General features: G+C 51.0%; 2 protein-coding genes across 7 annotated transcripts in view; both read left to right on the top strand.

Annotated features, from left to right (window-relative positions):
- Nucleotides 1–1,855: 1,855 nt before the first annotated feature.
- On the top strand, nucleotides 1,856–7,544 carry HOXD4 (homeobox D4). Its single transcript, XM_017868314.1, has 2 exons — nucleotides 1,856–3,540; nucleotides 4,080–7,544. Exons 1-2 carry the CDS (start codon nucleotides 3,108–3,110, stop codon nucleotides 4,412–4,414), a joined length of 768 nt encoding a protein of 255 aa, XP_017723803.1. The 5' UTR covers nucleotides 1,856–3,107; the 3' UTR covers nucleotides 4,415–7,544.
- HOXD3 (homeobox D3) overlaps nucleotides 4,417–19,101 on the top strand; it is a 19,989-nt gene continuing 5,304 nt past the window's right edge. Inside the window, exons 1-2 of one of the 6 annotated variants that reach the window (XM_017868301.1) lie at nucleotides 4,417–4,509; nucleotides 15,494–15,586. The gene's annotated coding sequence lies outside the window, so the exon portion shown is untranslated. Of the gene's footprint in view, nucleotides 4,510–8,639; nucleotides 8,907–9,644; nucleotides 10,444–10,717; nucleotides 11,365–12,224; nucleotides 12,518–12,867; nucleotides 14,576–15,493; nucleotides 15,587–19,101 lie in introns of those variants that run through there. The other 5 variants (XM_017868306.1, XM_017868304.1, XM_017868305.1 and 2 more) reach the window with 5 other exon arrangements.

Raw genomic sequence — 19,101 nt, 5'->3', positions numbered from 1 at the left:
GAAAGAACTGTGGCCCCTCCCTCACTGCAAAACGGAGGTGATTTTATTTTAATGGGAATTGGAATATGCGAGGGCTGCAGGAACCGGGCTCCCTCCTTCACGGTTGGAAAAGCTACGGCTGGGCTCAGAGACAGGTCTTTTGGTCCCGCTGGACTGGGCAGTGTAGTCGACCCTTTGTAGGCTGTGCACACCCCTAGAAGAGCAGTTACCCCTATACACCAGGCTGGCTCAAGTGAAAGGGGCTCTGGGCTCCAGTCTGGAAAATCTGGTGTCCTGGGGACCTCCTGGTCTTGCTTCTCTCCTCCCCTGCACTGGCTCTGGGTGCTTATCTCTGCAGAACCTGCTCGCTAGCAAACCCACATTCGGCGCCCTGTAGCTGAACACAGCACAAAAAGCCCGAGAGATCAAAAGCATTAGTATGGGCAGTTGAGCGGGAGGTGAATATTTAACGCTTTTGTTCATCAATAACTCGTTGGCTTTGACCTGTCTGAACAAGTCGAGCAATAAGGTGAAATGCAGGTCACAGTGTCTAACAAATATGAAAATGTGTACATTCACCCCAGTCCCCAGCCAGCTCAGCAGGCTCCCCCAATTTGTCTGGATAGAGCCTAGGCCCAGTGTCCCAGGAAGGTGAATACTTGGGAGTCCTTGGCAGTCAGGGAAATTGGGGGGACTCTCCTGGGATAAACAGATTCTGCAGCCTCATAGCCCTTGTTAGAACTGGCACCCCAAAAATCCCTACGAAATAGGTAAAGTGGTGGAAGCAAAGGATGGGGGGGGATGTAGTGCCAGGCTTGAAGGGGAAGTATCCCTGCCCCACCCCACCAGGCCCAGGCCCAGGCTTGAAACTAATTTTTGAATTATGTTGGAGGTAGGAAGGGCAATCAAGACAGTAAAAAACAAGAAACAAAAAACTAACACCTTCAGCCTACAGTTAGGCACCCAAAAGCCCCACTCGAGCCAGGGCATCCCTGTTCCCCTGAAATCCATCCAGGCTCTGAGTGAGTCTGCGCTCTCCATACCCTGAACTGAGGGGCAAGCACTGCACAGTGCCGAGGCGCTGGGGCGGGTGAAATTTGTGAACTTTTGTACTCTTGTATGCTGCTGTCGGCAAAGCAAAAATAATGAAAGTTTGTGGTATGTTTGTAAATGATTTCGAATGACCCCTCGCCCTGCCCTTCACCATTAGCGCGCCGGCCTCAGCCCAAGGCGGCTCGGTGCCTGTGAGCAGCGCCTGCCTCGGGGTCTGCAGCAGCAGCCAGCAGCGGAACGGAGAGGCCAGCCCGGATCAGGACCCATGAAGGTAAATGTGCGACTTCTTGGAGAAGTAGCTTTGGCAGACAACCTGGCTTGGTCAGGCAGTAGGAAAAGGAGTGGACAGAGGATATTCCCCTCTCGCTTCTTTTTCTTCTGCCGCCAAGGGCATTTGTTCTTTTCTGGAAAATACCACTTGATAAGGAGGGGGCGGTATTTGGATCCTGGGGAGGGGTTAATAAAGCCGCTATCCTTGGGATGGATTATTTTTCTTTCTTTCTTTCTTTCTTTTTTTCTTTCTTAAGAAGAATATTCTGGTTGATCCCGTTCTTGGTAACCCTGACCCTGGCCGAAGAATGAGGAAACTCATTGCTTCAAATTGTCGCCAAGCCCATCAGGCTACCTGAACTGTTTCAGAAAGTGCGGGTGGCTGCGTCCAACGGTGGTGGCTCAGAGGCAGAGGCTGGGGCCGGCAGCGGCCTAGGTACCTCACTCTGGGTGGGACCAGAGGTTGTAACGTTGTCTATATATACCCTGTAGAACCGAATTTGTGTGGTATCCATATAGTCACAGATTCGATTCTAGGGGAATATATGGTCGATGCAAAAACTTCACGTTTCTTCAGAATAGCCAGAGACCGAAGTGCGAATTGGAGACTAGAAGCAGCCGGCGCTGGTCAGCCTCCTCTGTTTTATTACCTTGGACTCCAGGAGGATCAGCTGCACCTAGTGACATAGAGCAGCCTTTTCCTCTCCGGAAGCTCCTCACCTTTAAACAGAGGATCCTCTGGGTGCTGAAAAGACTGAAAGAGAAAGAGAAAGAAAAGAAAAGAAAAGAAAAGAAAAGAAAAGAAAAGAAAAGAGAAAAGCAAGCCTAATTGGTTGCATGGATGCAGGGCCAAAGGGCTAGGTTTTGGGGTACTAGGGAGTGAGGTGCAAGGCCAGCTTGCCCAGTCCCAGCTCTGCCCTCCAGCAACATGAGGTGCAAAGGTACCCAAATGGGGGCTTGCTTGTATTTGGGGCCCTCCTGTGGGAAGAAAGCAAGCTTCGAAGAAGCCCAGTGGGGAGCTCTAGGGTGCAATTCGGCAAGGTGGGGGTGCCCTTGCCACCATCCCAGCCCACCCCCAGCTACATGGGCAAGGGCAGCAAGGGCCCCCTGCTATTTTGGCAGGGCCCAGCTTTGGCTGGGAACCCCTGGGCCTGGGCACTGGTAGAAAGGATGGCGGTTACTCATTGCCTAATTTGATTCAAGCTGGCCAGATTCTGGTAACTTTTGGGTGACCCTGATGAAAACAAAGCCAGGACGGCGGCCTTTGTATGGCAGAGTCCCCGCTCCCGCCGGCTGCAGGCAGGGCAAGCAGGCAGGAACCCTCCCTGCCTGGGGCACTCTGCCCAACTCAAAGGCGACTTCGCCCACCCAACTTTTATTGCTCTGTACCCCAATAGGAGGATTCATTTTTCCTTGAGCTGTGCCTACTTGGCGTGGGTGGTGGGGGGGTTGCATTCAGCTGGGGGTGAGTGGAAGGGGTACGGAAGGTTGGCAAAATCAGTGGCAGACAAAAGTTGGGATTACCTGACGGGAATGGGGTGCTGGGGACCGGAACTACATTAATATCTGGCAGGGCTCTCAAATGTGCTACAGCTAGCTACTTGATTATACGTATGTTATTTAGTTAAATTTGTGAAAATTATGAGATGCTCACCAACCCGGTGATAAACTTGCTCCCTCACCATTGGCTGGCCTGGTCACATGGCTGCCCAACTTTATTCAGTTGACAGCAAGTAGGAGGGCCCTATGGAAAGAGAAAAAAAGACAACACGAGAAAAATTAGTATTTTCTACCTTCTGAAATTAATGGTCATGAGTTCGTATATGGTGAACTCCAAGTATGTGGACCCCAAGTTCCCTCCGTGCGAGGAGTATTTGCAGGGCGGCTACCTAGGCGACCAGGGCGCCGACTACTACGGCGGCGGCGCGCAGGGCGCAGACTTCCAGCCCCCGGGGCTCTACCCACGGCCCGACTTCAGTGAGCAGCCTTTCGGAGGCGGCGGCCCCGGGCCTGGCTCGGCGCTGCCTGCGCGGAGTCACGGACAGGAGCCAAACGGTCCCGGCGGTCACTACGCCGCCCCGGGAGAGCCTTGCCCAGCGCCCCCGGCGCCTCCGCCGGCGCCCCTGCCTGGCGCCCGGGCCTGCAGTCAGTCCGACCCCGAGCAGCCGCCCCCCGGGACGGCACTCAAGCAGCCGGCTGTGGTCTACCCCTGGATGAAGAAGGTGCACGTGAATTCGGGTAAGGCTAGGATCCAGGAACCTCTCTGTCTACATCCCAGCCCGTTGGCCTGGGTTCCCTGGAAGGGATTGCGAGTAGGTGGGGGCGTGTGTAGCTTCCGTGGGCGCCACAATTACTCTCCCCATAAATTTTTATAGCTGAGGGAGCAGGTCAGGACCATGTGGCTGGCTGCTTCGGCTGTGGGAGCAAAAGGGGGGGATGGGGTGGGTGTGGGGAGGACTCCATTTTCAGAGCAGGGGGAAGGCTGTGGAGGAGCAGGGGATTTCCAAAATGCTTGAGGGTTCTGGACCTGGTGGTGGGCCCGGAAGAAGGAGAACATCTGGGGATCCCGCCAGCCTGGGGTATGAGCCTGTGTTTGAGGAGGTGGGTGGGAGTGAGCGTGTGCGCTGGGGAGAGGGCGGGAGGGAGGAAGCAAGCGAGCTTGGGAGCGCGGGGAGGGCCGCGGGCCTCGGGGCGCGCCAGGAAGTGAGCGGCGGAGGCGAGGGGCCTAACTAGTGGCCAGGCGCTGACCTGCCTGTCCTGTCTGTTTTGTCTCGCAGTGAACCCCAACTACACCGGTGGGGAACCCAAGCGGTCCCGGACGGCCTACACCCGACAGCAAGTCCTAGAACTGGAAAAAGAATTTCATTTTAACAGGTATCTGACAAGGCGCCGTCGGATTGAAATTGCTCATACCCTGTGTCTGTCGGAGCGCCAGATCAAGATCTGGTTCCAGAACCGGAGGATGAAGTGGAAAAAAGATCATAAGCTGCCCAACACCAAAGGCAGGTCATCGTCCTCGTCTTCCTCCTCATCTTGCTCCTCATCAGTCGCCCCCGGCCAGCATTTACAGCCGATGGCTAAAGACCACCACACGGACCTGACGACCTTATAGAAGTGGGGACCCTGGGCCCATCTCTCCCTGCGCACCAGGCTGAGCCGAAGCTACGGGGGCAGGCCGGGCCTGCTGTCACCTCGCTGGGCTCTAAGGTACTGTGGGGTGGACCTAGGACAAGCAGGCCGCCCTCGGACTAGGTTAGCATCCTTCCCGAGGGCAGCCCCCTCCCTAGAGCGGGATGGGAGGGGGGGCGGGATTCTCTCTCTAAGTATATTATATGGCAGGAGCTACTGAGAACATAAAATATTGGCGAGTCATTAAACTCATGAAAATCACCGCTCTTGGATTTTGAATTTGCAAATGAAGGATGGATGCTGTATCCCAGTGTGAATTTGGACATTCTCCCCCACTCCACCCCTCCAGGGAGCTTTGTGGCCTAATAATATGGGGGAGTTGAGGGAGAAGGTTGGCCACCCCTGTGCTAGGTGCTTTCAGTGTAAGCCAGAGAGCTGGGTCAGGATTTCTGAACTTTCTGGGTTGTCTATGGAATTTCGTGTGATTAAAAATATATATATTTTGCTCCCAGTGGCCCCATGTCCAAAGAAAAGGGTCTAAGAAGGAAGTAAAAATGGATTATTTTATGTTTAGATATTTGCTTAAATATTTATTTGTTGGGAAATGTGGTACAGAAATAACTGACACCTTCATGCCAAAAATCTTAAAAAGGTGAAAGGGGCTGAACTTCAGGGAGCAGAATCAGAGATATGTGCACTTACTTCTGAACTCCACCCCTCCCCACTCTCTGGAAATGCGTGGGGTGGGGGGGCCCTTAACCCTTCCAGAAGGAAGCAAAGGATTCACTCAAAGTTGTGTTCTTGAAAATATATTTCCACATGTTTTTTTCAGCACTGTGCTTACAACCAGTTCTGGGTGATTAAAGGAAAGGGAAAAAAAGTAACAAATGGTCCAACATTTTCCTTCTGGGGAAAGAAAACAAAACCTCTATGCACTGGGTGGTTAGATAATGACTGAATTTACTGTTCCAACTGGATTCCAAATGCCCTAAATACCCCACATAGCAGTGTTTTACAGGAATTAGTGTATGGCCTGTGTAGGGGAGGGGCTGTGCAGTGGGGAGAAAGTGGGAAGGTGAGGAACTCTTGCTTTAAGAAGGAAAAACAAAAACAAAACCCAAATTGAATCTAGAAGTCCACAAAAGTTAGCCTTAGAGGTTTTTTCCCCCTGAAATTTTAATTTTTTAAAAACCAAAATCTAAAAGGAAGTTTCCTCAAGGCTTCATTAATTAAAAGGGCAAGAATTTGTAAAAGTATAAACGTCTTCAAGCACTCATCTTTGGCCTGAGAATAGTGGTTTTTTAAGGAATCCTCCCTCAACAGGGGAGATGTCTCCTTTAGTTCATTTTTCTAAAATGCTGACCCTCAAGTATAAGGAGGAAAAAGTCAAAATTAATGACCAGAATTCATATACTGAGATGAAACCAGTCTTCCCAAGGCCTCAGGCTCCAAAAACATGTTGTTTTGTTTTTGTGACCAAAGTGGGAAAGGGAGCCAAAGTGACCAAAGTGGGAAAGAGAGAAAGGATAAGCTTAAAACTTGATTTTAAGATCCAGAAGGGGTGTTTTTTTCAGTACTTCAAAACACTTTAGAGGGTTTCTGTGGTAATTTTAAAAATATATGTAAGTTGGAGGGAAAAAAGAGTTTCTCTGTAGGCGTGTTCTTTGGCTGTGTCTCCTGAGAGCTGAGGGCAGGTATTCACTGCAGTCTCTAGGCTGAAATTCTGCTTCTCTAAAGTGTCTTCCAAGCCTTGGTCTTTTGTATTAGACCCTGGGGACTGCTCTTTGTTCCTCCTAGGGGTGAGCCTGGCTCTCAGACTTGCACATGGCAATACTTGAATATCACCACGTCGGGATATTAAAGATGGATATTCCTGCATTATTCACATCATTGTTTCTATGACAAAAAGCACAGAGTTCATACATAGTCAAGACATCTTTTTTTCTGACGCCCTCACGTTGAGAAGCTGAAAAGGTATTTTACTGAAGTTTGGGTGAATTACAGAATCAGGTTCATCCAGAGGACAAATTTTCTATTCGATTAGCTGTATTTCAGCCGGGGAGGACTGACCTCTAAACCCTTAACCTTTTGGACTCTAACTACCCTTCTCTTCTTTTTTCCTCTCTAACATGGAGAGCAGTCTTTGGATGTACCATTTGAAAGGAGCCGCTATCCTTAGGCAAATTGGAAAGTTGCTAAACTGCTTTCCTAAAACTCAAATCTGTGTATACATTGAACCTTCTCCTTGGGAAGTGGAAAAAGGTATATATTTTCACAACATCCAACTACATATATATAATAGAGATTTGTTATATAGATTTTCCCCCACCTCAGAAGTTCAGGTTGCTCACCCCCAGCTTCATACCAAATGCCACAACGGTTTAACTGACTTCATCCCTGCCCCAGAGGAAAGCCAAGAAACATGTTTTCATAAGGAAAACCCAAGCTCCTTCTCAAACATAGCCCCACTATTTTGGAAGGTAACTTAATCAGAGAAACAACTTCTTTGTTTATAAGTCTCAGCTCTCCTTCTCAGCTTCAAGGGATTCTTTTGAAATGTTAATGGAGCCTGGATGGCCCAGAGTACAGCCCCCAACCCTGAGGTCCCAGCCAGACCCCAGCATCCATTTGGGCCCACAGGAGTGGGCCGGGGAAGCAGTAGGACCCGGCAACCACTTAGGGCAGGGAAGGAAATGGGTTTCCATCTGAGAACGTGCTTTGGAGAAAATTAGGTGTGGAAAGCTTCCAGTGCCCATTTGCCATTATTTGTTTCCAGTTTGTTCCTTTAAATATGAGCCAGAAGTGTTTGTGTTGGTGTTTTAAAAACAAAAACAAAAACCGTGTTGGGGTCCTCACTGGGGAGGGGAGAGTGAAGTGTTGGCTGAGGAGGTTGCTCCTCTGACTCCCATCTCACTTTGTCCATCGCAGCCTTTTGTTGGGAGATGACATTGTCAGTCAGCCTATGATGTCTGTTCACACGAGATGCTTTTTTAATAGAATTGACCAATGTTTTGCTGCCACTGATTAAAGTATTATTTATACTAATTGTTGCTTGTAGTTTTGATGTAATTCATTGATCTATATTTAAAATAATAAAAGGTGTAGCAAAATCTCCCTCCTGTTTGGTGCCTTAACAGAAGCATTCACTCTTTGTTAAGTCTTCTAAAAGGTAACACTTAACATAAACAATTTATTATTTTCTGCAATAAATTAGGCACCATTTTTTGGGGGGTGCCTAAAGTGTGAAGGTTAAACCATGTAAGGCTTAGCAATTCTATTATTACCCCCTCCCTCATATCCACATACTCCCAATTGGCCCCCATATTTTGTGAGCATTGGGAAGGCTGGGGTTGAATTCAGGGTGCAGAGTGTTGGGTGTTAATTTTTTGAAGAAAAAGAAGTAATTGCCCAGGTTAATAAGGGGATCCAGATTGGCATTCTGCTGGGCCTGAGCCAGCCCCCAGCTCCTTTTAGTCTGGAAGCCCTTAGAGGAAGTCTTTGTGAAGTGGTGGATGAGACACCTTACTGGTCCTCCATCCCCAATGCAGGGAGAGTGCGCTGGGTTCTGGGCCGACCTGAGGCTCCTGGGTGGCTGCTCTGACCTGACCCCCGGCCTCCACTCTTGGGCTTCTACTTTTCTGGTGCCGCTCAGCTCCTGCACCTGCCCCTCCTCCCGCGCCCCCTCCATCCCTCAGGCAACAATAAACACTCCCCACTATAAAAACTGCCCTGCACCACATTTATCGCAAGGGCTTCTTCACATCTTGGCCTCGCCTTGAAGAAGGGACCAAGACAGGAGTCCCAAAATAGATGGGGTGCTTGTTCCAGACAGGAAATGAGCCGAATGCATAAAATCAGACATGTGTCCTTAATACATGGAAGGGCTTGCCCCAGACGCGTGGACATGTGTATTTATAAGTGCACAGGCAGAAGTTTTAAATATTCAGACACATTTTATGATTGTCCTCTGCCCGTCTCCTGGTTAATGGCTCCTCCCGTGCCCACCAATACATCAATACTGCTGTGTGTATTGAATCGCAGGCAGGCATGAGGAGGAAGCGCGTCCATAGCAGAGCCCGCTGAGTATACAGTACAGTAAATCGGGACCCTCGGCAGACGGCGCTTCCCGCCCGCCTGCCCGCCATGTTGGGGAGCCCTCCCTGCCCCCCGCGCCGGGTTGGGCGGCCGGGGCTCGCTGGCAGCCGGGGGAGGGTCTTTCATAACCCGGAGAATTTTCTAAGTGCGAGGAAGATGATAAGAATAGATTTCTACAAGTCCCGACCACGTGATTGGCGAAATAATTAATTCAGCACGTCTCTTAAGAAACAAGGAGTCGTCATTAATCTGCCACGCAAAGGGCTCTCTCCGACTTGGAAAGTGCAGGGATCCCAAGAATATCACCCGCCCAGGGGGGCCGCGCGGTGCCCCCGGCCCTCCACCCCCGGCCCCCGGCGGGCGCAGGAGCGCGGCCGCAGGTAAATATTTTGGCAACTTTTATTTCATCAGATTTAAATCCTTAATGAACTTAGCTGTCACGGCCGCTGACAAATAGTTCCCTTTGCTTCCTGATTTGGAACTGCGCGCCGGCGAGAAGTTGTTAGTGGCTTGGATGGTGACCTTTGGTTCAGCAAAGCTTTGCACTTATGAAAAATTACTGAGAGCGGCCGAGTGTGTGTGTGAGTGTGTGTGCGTCCGCGCGCGCGCTTGTGTGTGTGAGAGAGGGAGAGACAGAGACAGAAACAGGGAGAGGGTGTGTGTGCGAGGTGCCAGGGTGCCAGGGGGCGAGGAGTGAGGCGCGAGGTGCAAGCGGGCTGCTCCAAGACAACAGGAGTTGTAAAAAACCGGCCCGGCTGGGGGACGCGCCTGGCGCACGCGGGCTGAGGTTGCCCGGTCGCCTGTGTCTACCGGGAACAATGGTCGCTGTCACGGCATCTGCCGCCTATTCTTAAACCGGTGAGAAAAGGCCCTGGCCCTCTTTTCAAGCGAGGGTCGTAAATTTTTCTTTGCGTCATAATAGAAGGCTATAAAATCGAGTTGAAATTTTACCCCAGGCAGATTTTAACCAACAGATAATGACTTCCGAGTTGCTTCTCCCCCACTCCTCTCTCCCCACCCAAGCTCTGCTGCCTCTGTAATCCCAGCGACTTTCCTCTTCTTTCCCCTTTATTTTTGTGTTTGTATTTTTTATTTCTATTTTGGAAGAGCTAAAATAAACGCAAGGAGAAGTCCCTGCAGCCCGATTGGGAGACCCCGGGGCGACGGGAAGCCTGGGGAAAGGATGATGGGGGAGAGGCCAGGGCGGGCTACAGAAGGCTGTTTCTCTGTTCGCTCCCTTTTCTGCCTTTTTTCACCGGCACTGCAAGAAAATTGGGTGTCCTAAGAGCCACGCCGCTCCGTCCCACCCCACCCCCAGCTTGCCAGGGACCTGGGCTGGAGCAGCAGCGGGCATTCTTTTCTTTCAGCTTGCACCTCCGACCCGAGCGCCTCTTCATTTGCCTCCTTCCCTCTTGTTGCTGTGAGATGCCTCCATTGGCTTTCAGAATCATTTCAGCAAGCAGGGGCTGGGTGCGCGTGGTGGTTGTTTTGGGATTGTGTGTGTGTGTGTGTTTTCATTTCTTTTTTGGTGTGTGTATATCTCCCCGTCAGGACAGAAACAAAGTTTCCCCCGTTATGAATTATACATTCAAACAATAACACATTAATTCAATTATTCAAAGATGACAAATGTTTATGTGCTTTGCGAGTGACTCGGGCGCAGATTCCGGGTGCTTTCTCTGAGATGCTTGCATTTTTCTCAATGAGAATTGTCTCCTCTCCCACCCTCATTCACTCCAACCCACTCCAACCCACCTAGATATCCCCTTGTAGGCCCAGGGAGGAACCCACAAAAAGCTTCCCCAGCCCTGCTGGCAGCCCGGCAGCCAACAGGCTCCCAAGGCCCCGGCTTGGCGGGCACCGGCCCGAGCTATTTTATCAGTGTGACAATTGCCCGGGTTGGTGTGATAAATCATCGTAAGTAATTCCTGAAAGGGTGCGAGACTGTTGGGGGCCGGGCGAGGACTGTAAATCTTTCCGGTTTATTGCTCTATGAACATATGCTCCGATTGAAGAAGGCTTAGATCCTTTCCTGGAGACAAATTCCCGCAAAGTAGCCCCCCTCTTTGACTGGGTATTAACACTTGCTGCTGACCGTCGGCTTGGCCTCTGGCAAGAGACTAGGGGGCGGGGTCCTTCGGGTGGGGTGGGCTGGGGGTCACCCACGATCCGGCTTCGAGAGACGCCCCGAGTGGGCCTCTGGCCAGGCCCGGCCAGGTGAACAAAAGGATGGGCTCGTGGAAGGTTCTGGGGGCTCGGACTTCCGGGACATTCCTGCGCCTCTGGAGTGGGGATGCGGTGGACCTTACCCACTCCTCCCGGGCTCGTCTATGGCTGCGCTTTCACCAGTCTCAGACCCTGCAATCAGCAACAGAGCATTTCATTGTGCCTGATGCCGCTGAGCAGAGCTGGCAACGAAACCAAGACTTCAGGGATAGGGTGGAGAGTTCCCCGTGGTGCCAGATTCCCGAGTGCGGGTCCGGCTGGGGGAGGGTCTTGGGCGCTCATTACAGGCCAGGAGGTCCGCTGCTGGCTCTGGCACGCTTAATTCTTTTTCCCACATTCACAACTGTTCCCATCAGCCACTCGGAGAGTGGTGGGAATCTGTCTTGATTTAATATTTCTAAAATATAAGTTTCATTGTCCCCCAGGTTAGCCCAGCCAGGACTCACTCCGCTGTCCTCCTCGCCTTCCTGGAGGCGCCGCAGGAAGCGGGAAGTCGCGGCTTGGCGATCGCTGGGCCTATGGGATCTGCGGGTCCTGCCCAGATCTGGAGTCGCACAGATCACGGCGGGCAGTGGCTCAGCGCCTAGGCGGCTCCAGGCCTCGAAGGACCAGGTTGGGGTGCTGAGGGGTCAGAGAGGGGAGGTCGCTTTGGGTCTGGGCCGCCTGCTACGCGCCTTTTCTGTCTCAGAAGTGCCGGTGCCTCGGCTGCTGAGTCCGCGGAACGAGCCACGGAGTGGTGGTGGTGGCAGGGTTTTCTGAGGTGACTGGCCAGTGCTGAGAGCCGCGGTTTCCACCTTAGGGCCGGAGCGGGTCCTCACCCTGGGAGGAGGAGAGCAGGGCTTCGGCGTCGACCTTGGCTGCAGGGAGGCCGCCTTGCCAGGCTGCATGCGGCTGCAGAGTACTCCGCGGGCCCGGGAAGCTAGGGGTACCCTCAGCCTCTGCTGCTCCACGGCCGTCTGTAGAGACGCTTCTAAGAGAGGCAGCTTCTAAAATTTCCAACTCCCGGGCCAGTCTGGCGGAAGGCCCAGCCAGGGTCAGAGGTCGTTGTGGGGAGAGGCTCTTAACGCCCCCAACCCACTGAGGGCGGCCAGGCCCTGACTGAGTCACCCGGAGCTGCGAGAATGAGTTCTTTCCTTCCGCCCCACACCCATCTGCATCTGCCCTAGGAATGGGGCCCAGGTCCCAAGCGTCCTGCGCCCTTCCTTCCAGCCCCCAGGCCTGGCTGCGCTCCGGGGCTGGGTGGCGTGAAAGTTTCAGCCTCAATCAGTACAATCTTCCCTCGGGGTCACGTGAACAAATATGCTTGCATTTGAAGGCAGCGTCTGTATTTCCCGACTCCGAAAGGGTTTCCGGGGCTCTCTCCAAATCCAGAAACGACCACGTTCCGCAAGCAAAACAAATCCCAAGCTCTGGGGGGCCTGGGAGGGCTGGGCAGAAACCCAGGAGTGGGTGGGGGCGCGGGTGGCTGCCGCTCTGGGCCCGGGAGCGGACCGGCGGGCGGGCGGACCGATGGGCGCGCAGCGCAGGCGAAACCAGCTCGGGGACTACGAACTCGTTCCTCCTGCGTTTATTGGTAGTTGAACCTCAGCCTGGTTCCGTTCTACCGGGAATTCCGTGTGCTCGAGTATATGGCCGTGTCTGCGAGCGCGCAAGACCAGGGTTGGGACAGTGCTGTCTGCAGACAAAGGGGGAAGGCTAGCTCTGCCCCCCACTGGCGCCCACTCTGAGGCCGAGAACACCAGGTTTATGATAAATTGGGATCCAGGTAAGCAATTGCATGACAAAATGGAAATCTTTGGGCACGGGGCTGCTTGCTGCCCTGAGCGGGATACTAAATATGATTTATTTTGTGTAATCTGTGATCTTGATTATTGCCAATTGGTGAGGCAGCCCGCGTAGACCTAGATACACTGCTACATATACATCGAGGACGGTGATTAATCGTAACAAGGCGCGCTTTGTGGGGACGTTCCCCGCCTACCAAAGGGTTAGGAGGACGCTACCTTGCCAGGCTTGGAGGGTGGCCGGCAGTATTGGGGGTGGTAGTAGCAGTTTAAGAAGTGGATCTGGTGAGGGGATTGGGGGCTGGAGGAAATATTTGGGGCTAAATGTGCAGTTAGGAGAATGGGCTGAAAAATAAATTAAAACTTTTTTACACTGTCACTGCCAAAGTAAGATGGAGCGTCATATTAATTCTGTGTCTTGAGCTGCCGGGCTGGGTGCAGGCGGGTTGATTTATATGTATTTAAAATAAACTCGGTAGGCAGTCAGCTCCCTGCATTGTTCGGGTAGCGAGCTCCACACACAGTCTTTACTCTTGCTGTTGGCTTAATTTTTTCTTGGGAGATTAAAATGCTACTAAGCTTTTCCCCAAAATTTGAGAGAACCCCAAACTACCCAGAAGAGTTTGGGAGGTTCCTTCACACTTCCCTTTATCAATCTAGGCTTTTAATTACCATAGTGGCAGAGAAAAGCTTTAGTGTTTCTGGGTTCTCCTCCCCAAAGAGCCCTGAATGAAAGCTAAATCATATATTGGTTCCTGAATCCCATCTCTCCTTTTGTTTACTTGCTCCCTGTGGCTGCTGGCTGGGAGAGGAGAAGACAACCCATCCCGGGTCTTTTCGGGCCAGTGATGAAGTGAGCAGCTCCATGAGCTCCAGCGAGTGGTTCTATGCTCATGGTAATGCCACTGGGCTAGACCCAACCAGACCTCTATGGGGAAGGAACCTCAAAAGCAAGGAGCATTCCCTTAGCTTAGGTTGGGACAGGCCCCAGCAGCAGAGGAACCGACTTCCAGGGCCTTCACCATCATAGGAGAGCAGTAAAGTTGTTTTGTCAATCGCCTGCGCTTGGCTTCATCAGAACTTAAAAGTCGCTGGACATTTTTCTTTGCTAGCTGCCTTGAAGCTGTGCGCCTGCCAGCTTAGTCAGCTGAATCCAATTACCGCGAGTAGCATTTCATTTGGCCCCATGGAGCACTCACTTATAACTTCCCCCGAAAATTTCAATAATCCCTACCAAGGCTTCATGCTGGCCCTATCCTAAAGAGTTTTCCTAGGGTGCTGCTGAGGAATGAGGTGTAGGGTTGGGGCTGCCTGGACTCAGCTCTTCCTTGACAGCTCGCGGAAACAGCTCCCTCCTGCTCTCCCCGTTTTTGGCTCCAGAAAGGGCACGAGTGCTGGTGGCCCAAACCCAGCCCGGTTAAGGCTGAGAATCTGGGCAAACAAGGAGCCAAAGTTGGACTCGCGTGGGATGGTGGGTGGGCAGGGTAGGGAGCGTGGGAGAAGGTGCTAAAGGCTTTTCTAGTGGTCCAACTTTGGTCAATTTGGGGTCTTCTTTCCTTTCTTCTTCCCAAGCTTCTTACGCCAAGAGCTCAAAGCGCACCGCGCACCCAGGAATCCCCAGGCACAAACTTACCCTGTTCCTCCGCGGATGGAAAAAGAAAATCTAGCTAGAGGCATAAGGGGATGGCGGCCCCAGGTGACCTCCCAACTTAGCTCTTCTTTTGAGGGGATGCTCCTACTTCTAAAGAACTCTTTTTAAAAAATAAATAAATAAAAAATAATCAAGCGGCGAAAGTTGACGTCCGCCCACGTGAATGTATTACATAAAGCAGCTTCAGGACCAGCTGGCTTGAGAGCCCTGGTACCTCGCGCCACCCTCAGGGCCTGGCCCAGCCAAGAGTGCTTGGGGGAGGGGGGCAGGCAAGTGGCGTTTCTCCCTGGGTCTGGGCCGGCTGGGAAGCTGAAGCTGCGGCGCGAAGTTAGGAGCCCTACCGGGCTGGGATCTCTTCGAGGCGCTTCTGTTGGGTGTTCATTACGGGGTGAGTTATTGCAGTGCAAGCCAAAGGTCACTTCAAAGGCTTATGGCTGCGCGCTCTAGTCTTTAGAAGCGCCGGGAACGCTTTGTGTGAGGCTTTCCCGGGTGTAGTTTAGTGTTCGCAAACTACTGAGTCGACAAATTGCACAGGGCAGATGCAAGAGGGGGACTCTGTCTCTCTCCTTTCACCTGACGGGGGTGGGCACCCGCTGAGCGGTGACAGTGGTGGGGGAGCTTGGTCTGTGGCTTTGGGTGGGGGTGGAAAGGATATTTGTTTCTTAGGCGATTTGCAGTCTGATCCTGACCCAGAAGTGGGCAGCCCAGGGCCAAAAGTGTGGTGGATACTTACGGGAATGAATAAACTCAGGGAAAGCATATGAGATATTTAATGTATAAACAAAGAACTAGCGCCCAGGTCTTCTTCACTGAGGCTCTGTAGAGCAGCCCCTGACCAAGATCCACCCAGGCCTATTTACCTTCATTTCCTGGTACCCTAGTCTGCAGCCTCCCCTGCCAAACCCCCGCCTTAATTCTGCACCGTCTCTCTGTTCTGCCCCTAGGAGGGTGTTTGGCTTCCAGGATTGGGACCTGGAGGAGCATTTAGAATTTGGTGGGGGCAGAAGGAGAGCAGACTGGCTTCCCCGCACCTCTGACCCACCTGGCTAGAGGGTCTGGCGCTTCCCTCAGGTCCGGGCCTTCCCCTCCCCCATCCAGCCATGGATTTTGGCGTTAAAGGGGCCCTCGCTCCCCAGGAGCCAACTGAGTCTGCTTTCTGCTGGGGAGAAGGCGTCTGGATGGTCACGGGTACCATATACAATAATCACATTGACTATGACATCCTTCAAGTGGGAAAAGCCCTTCAACATGTAAGTGTTTGTAAGCAAGAACCGGCTGCTACTGAGAGTTTTCCATTTTGTTCCAGATTCGCCTCCAGAGATATCAAAAGAAACCTGAAGAGCCTACAAAAAAAGAGATAAAGACAAAATTCAAGAAAACACACACATACATAATTGTGGTGAGTGGGCATCATTTAAAAAATAATTTCCACTACATTTCCATCTGTCCTGCAACTCAAGGTGGCCATCCCAAAATTCATACATCAAGACATAGAACAAAGGGCAGCTTTGAAGTGGGTCATTTCAGTATGAACTGCCACCCGTTACATGAAAACCGATCATTGGTCTTCAAATTTATGGCGCTTTAATGGGGCAAGCCTAGTGCCTTAAATACAGGGTGCATTACAGTATTGAGTTATCTGGGCTAAATAAGAGTGATTTAGAAGGCGCGTCCAGGGCTTCTTATAGAGCAAAAGAGACTCAAGCTTAGAGATGGGAGAACTTGGGCAGAAAGTAAAGAAGTCCCCTTTCGAGCAAACCCGAAAACCAGTGGTTTCGAATCCCGAAGTAGCAAAGCCAACAGGAAAGGAAGAATCCTTGCTCGGTTCCAGTGAATTCGTGGGGATGCTCAGCAAAAGTGTTGGCCGCCAGAAAGAGATCCGTGGGCTTCTGACCCTGGTTTAGGCAAAACGGGGAGAGAGGCCAGGACCAGCTCGAGCACTAGCGGATTTTGAGAGAAACTGACCACAACCTCCATCTCCTTCCCCCCTCTCTTTCAACTTGGATGGGCTGACTCTACCCATCGGTGATTTACGACGATTGCAGCGCTAGTCACAGCCTGGCTCCTGGCGCCCCCTCCCTTCCCAAGCCCCCTCAGCTTTTCCATTGCCACGGGCGGGCGTGCTAGCGAGCCCCAAGCCGGCCTCGCGAGTCAGACTAGCCTCCCGGCGTCCGAGGTCACGACCGGCAGCCGATTTTTGGTCCCAGGCAAGGGTGCGCATGTTCCTCCCGCCTCCGGCCGCCGAGCAGAGCTGCTAGCAGAGGCAGGCTGCAGGTCACTTTATATAATCCTGCTGCTCGCAGGGTGCAAGAGCGGGAAAAGTGCGGAGTAGGGAATTCTTTTGCTGCGCTGCCTCCTACGCGGAGCCTGCTTTCCACTTCTGAAAAGTGCCGGGCCTTGGGAAGTGTTTTTCTTTTCATTCCTTACTGAAGCGTTTACTGCCGCCGTGGTCGCAGTCATAAATTTTGCTACAAACCACAATGACAGGTGCATTGATATGCACCGTGAGAGCTCCAGCTGCTTAATAACCCCGTCCCCTGGTCGCTGTGAGCGCCTTTTATTTATTTGGTATCATATTAGGTATTGATCTCTGGTAGAATTAAGTGCAGTGAGCAAGTATCAGGGCTCGGCTGGTTCGGAGACGCAGTGGTTGCGGCGGACCGGCGGGGCCCGAGAAGCCGGCGGTGGCCGCTCAGAGTATACCTTCCTTCCGGCAGGAGACCGTTTTGCCCTGTATTCCCGGCCTGCGGTTGGGCCTCCAAGCTGAGTTGGGCAACTTCCCAGCCCCGCAAGAAAGGGCGAGCCAGACCTATTTGGCACCCCTTTCCCAGGAGGAGCAGGGGATGGCGCCGGCGGATTTTGGGGAGGCTGCCCTGGCGAGTTCCCTGGGTTAGAGGGTGGAGGTGAGGAGGAGGGAGAGGAAAGGGCAGCTGAGGACTTGGAAGAAATGAGAAGCCCTGCTCGACCACCCCTCCCCCAATACTGGCTCATCTTCACCCCAAGGCATTTGGGTCTTGGAGCCCAAACGAGCAAAGGTACCAAAGGGCGAGAAAAGAAAGGCTTTAAAAAAAGGGTGAGGGGGTGATCGAAAAGATGAGCCACTGAACAGTTGACCATTGTCCAAGTGATTTATGACCCGTTCCTGCTTTTTAGGTTCAAGCAGAGTTCACAAGGAGTAGGGATTTCTGAAAAGAAATAAGCCTTTTTACCAGTTTTGTAACTATATTCTCAGGTTTTAAGAGGGATCACTTTTGGGAAGCTGCATTTTTGGGGGGCTGCAAAGCCATTTCCAGTAAGGAGAGCACCACCACTGACTCTTGCTTTTGGGGAAATGGACATTAAGGTAGTGGATTGTCATTGAGTGGGAAATTTCTTAAGACAATGTAAACAGGAAAACAGACTGGTTTTTCAGGAAGCTGCCCAATATTTGTACTTTTGAGGTCTGTACACAGAACTTTTTCTAGGAATATGCCATAGGAGCAAATATATATATAAAGCTATCTGTCCCAGAAGAACTGGTCAGTTCCTAAATAAGCTATTTTAACGTGACTGGTTCACCTATCTATATCAACTTTGTCAACTTGGGAGGCAGGAGGGGGGATGTTTTGCTTCCACAGTTGTAAATGGAATGACAGAGCAGCAGCAAGTTCTGGTAGTCTGAGTGTCTCACCATTAGGCCTCCAGAGGGTTAAGACTGAAAGCAGAATACCAGAAAAGCCTGAAACACAACCAAATCCAGAGTGCCTCTTTCTTTAGCAGGGGGCAAACATATGTAATTATTAGTCACAGAATGAAGACTTAGCTGTCCATTTGACACCCAGTAACTGTTAACAGAGTATGATATACAAAATTAATCAAAAGAAAGATTAAGTCCTGCTTTGTTAAGTAGATATCCTACCTACATACATTTAAGAACAATAATGGAAACAATTTCTACAACATAATATCTTGGTATTAAGAGCCTGTTCCTCATCAAGACAAATGGCATACTCACTTATATTCTAAAACCAAAATTAAAAAAGGGCAACAACACTACCTACCAAAGACTATTTAGAATAATTTTTAAAATTGGGTTAGGCTCTTTGGTGAAGGTGGAGGGAAAACTAGTGAAACATTTTGGCACCTGTGGTCAAATCCATTAGGCCACATAAGCTGTCTAGATGATGTGGTCCATCACAATGACCAGGATGGAAACCAGGAAGAGTTTCTAGGAAGGAAAGTTGCCTGAAAGACAGATAAAGAATTGAGACCAGGGAGCTGACCTATGAGTTTTCTTTATCAAACAGACAAAGTGGTTGAATGGTATTAGTTATACTTTAACTCTTTAGGAGCCTTTCAGAAGAAGTAAGGAGGGAGGGTGAGAAGGGAAACCCCCATCAAGAAGGGAATACAAAAGGGGTAGAATTTTTCTTAGCTTTTTTTTCTTCTTCTAATTCTGGGTCCATTCATCATGTCATGAAAGGTTCTCTCATTGGTTGTGGTTTGGGTGGGAGGTGGGGTAGAATAGATTATCCAGAGCAGATGTCAATAATAATATCTATTTATACAATAGATCCAAGGCAAAAATAATAAAGTTATAAAGCATTCTCCATTCACCCATGTTCCATGCATTTCAAATTCTACATCTCTTTGCCCATTTTCAGCGGTATCCATTTAAAAGTAGTGGGAGGTCAAAAGTAAAAGGTCTAGAAAAATGTAGATGAAAGAGAAGAAATATTTTCTAGCCTCAAAATGAGTCTGGAAGTCTGCAAGTCCTCCTGTTGGTTTTTATCCCCTAGTTTCTACATTATAGATTTTACACTGCTGATTCATAGAGCTAACTCAGCTGATTTTCACCCTGTCATTGCTAAGTGGACTATCTGGATGATTTAATGAAAGATGCTGTGATTTTGAAACAAGGCGGGGGAGAGACTT

This window comes from Rhinopithecus bieti, unplaced genomic scaffold (genome assembly GCF_001698545.2).
Source record: "Rhinopithecus bieti isolate Rb0 unplaced genomic scaffold, ASM169854v2 scaffold_3062, whole genome shotgun sequence".
NCBI classification, from domain to species: Eukaryota; Metazoa; Chordata; class Mammalia; order Primates; family Cercopithecidae; genus Rhinopithecus; species Rhinopithecus bieti.
This window is presented reverse-complemented; position numbering and strand designations above follow the sequence as displayed.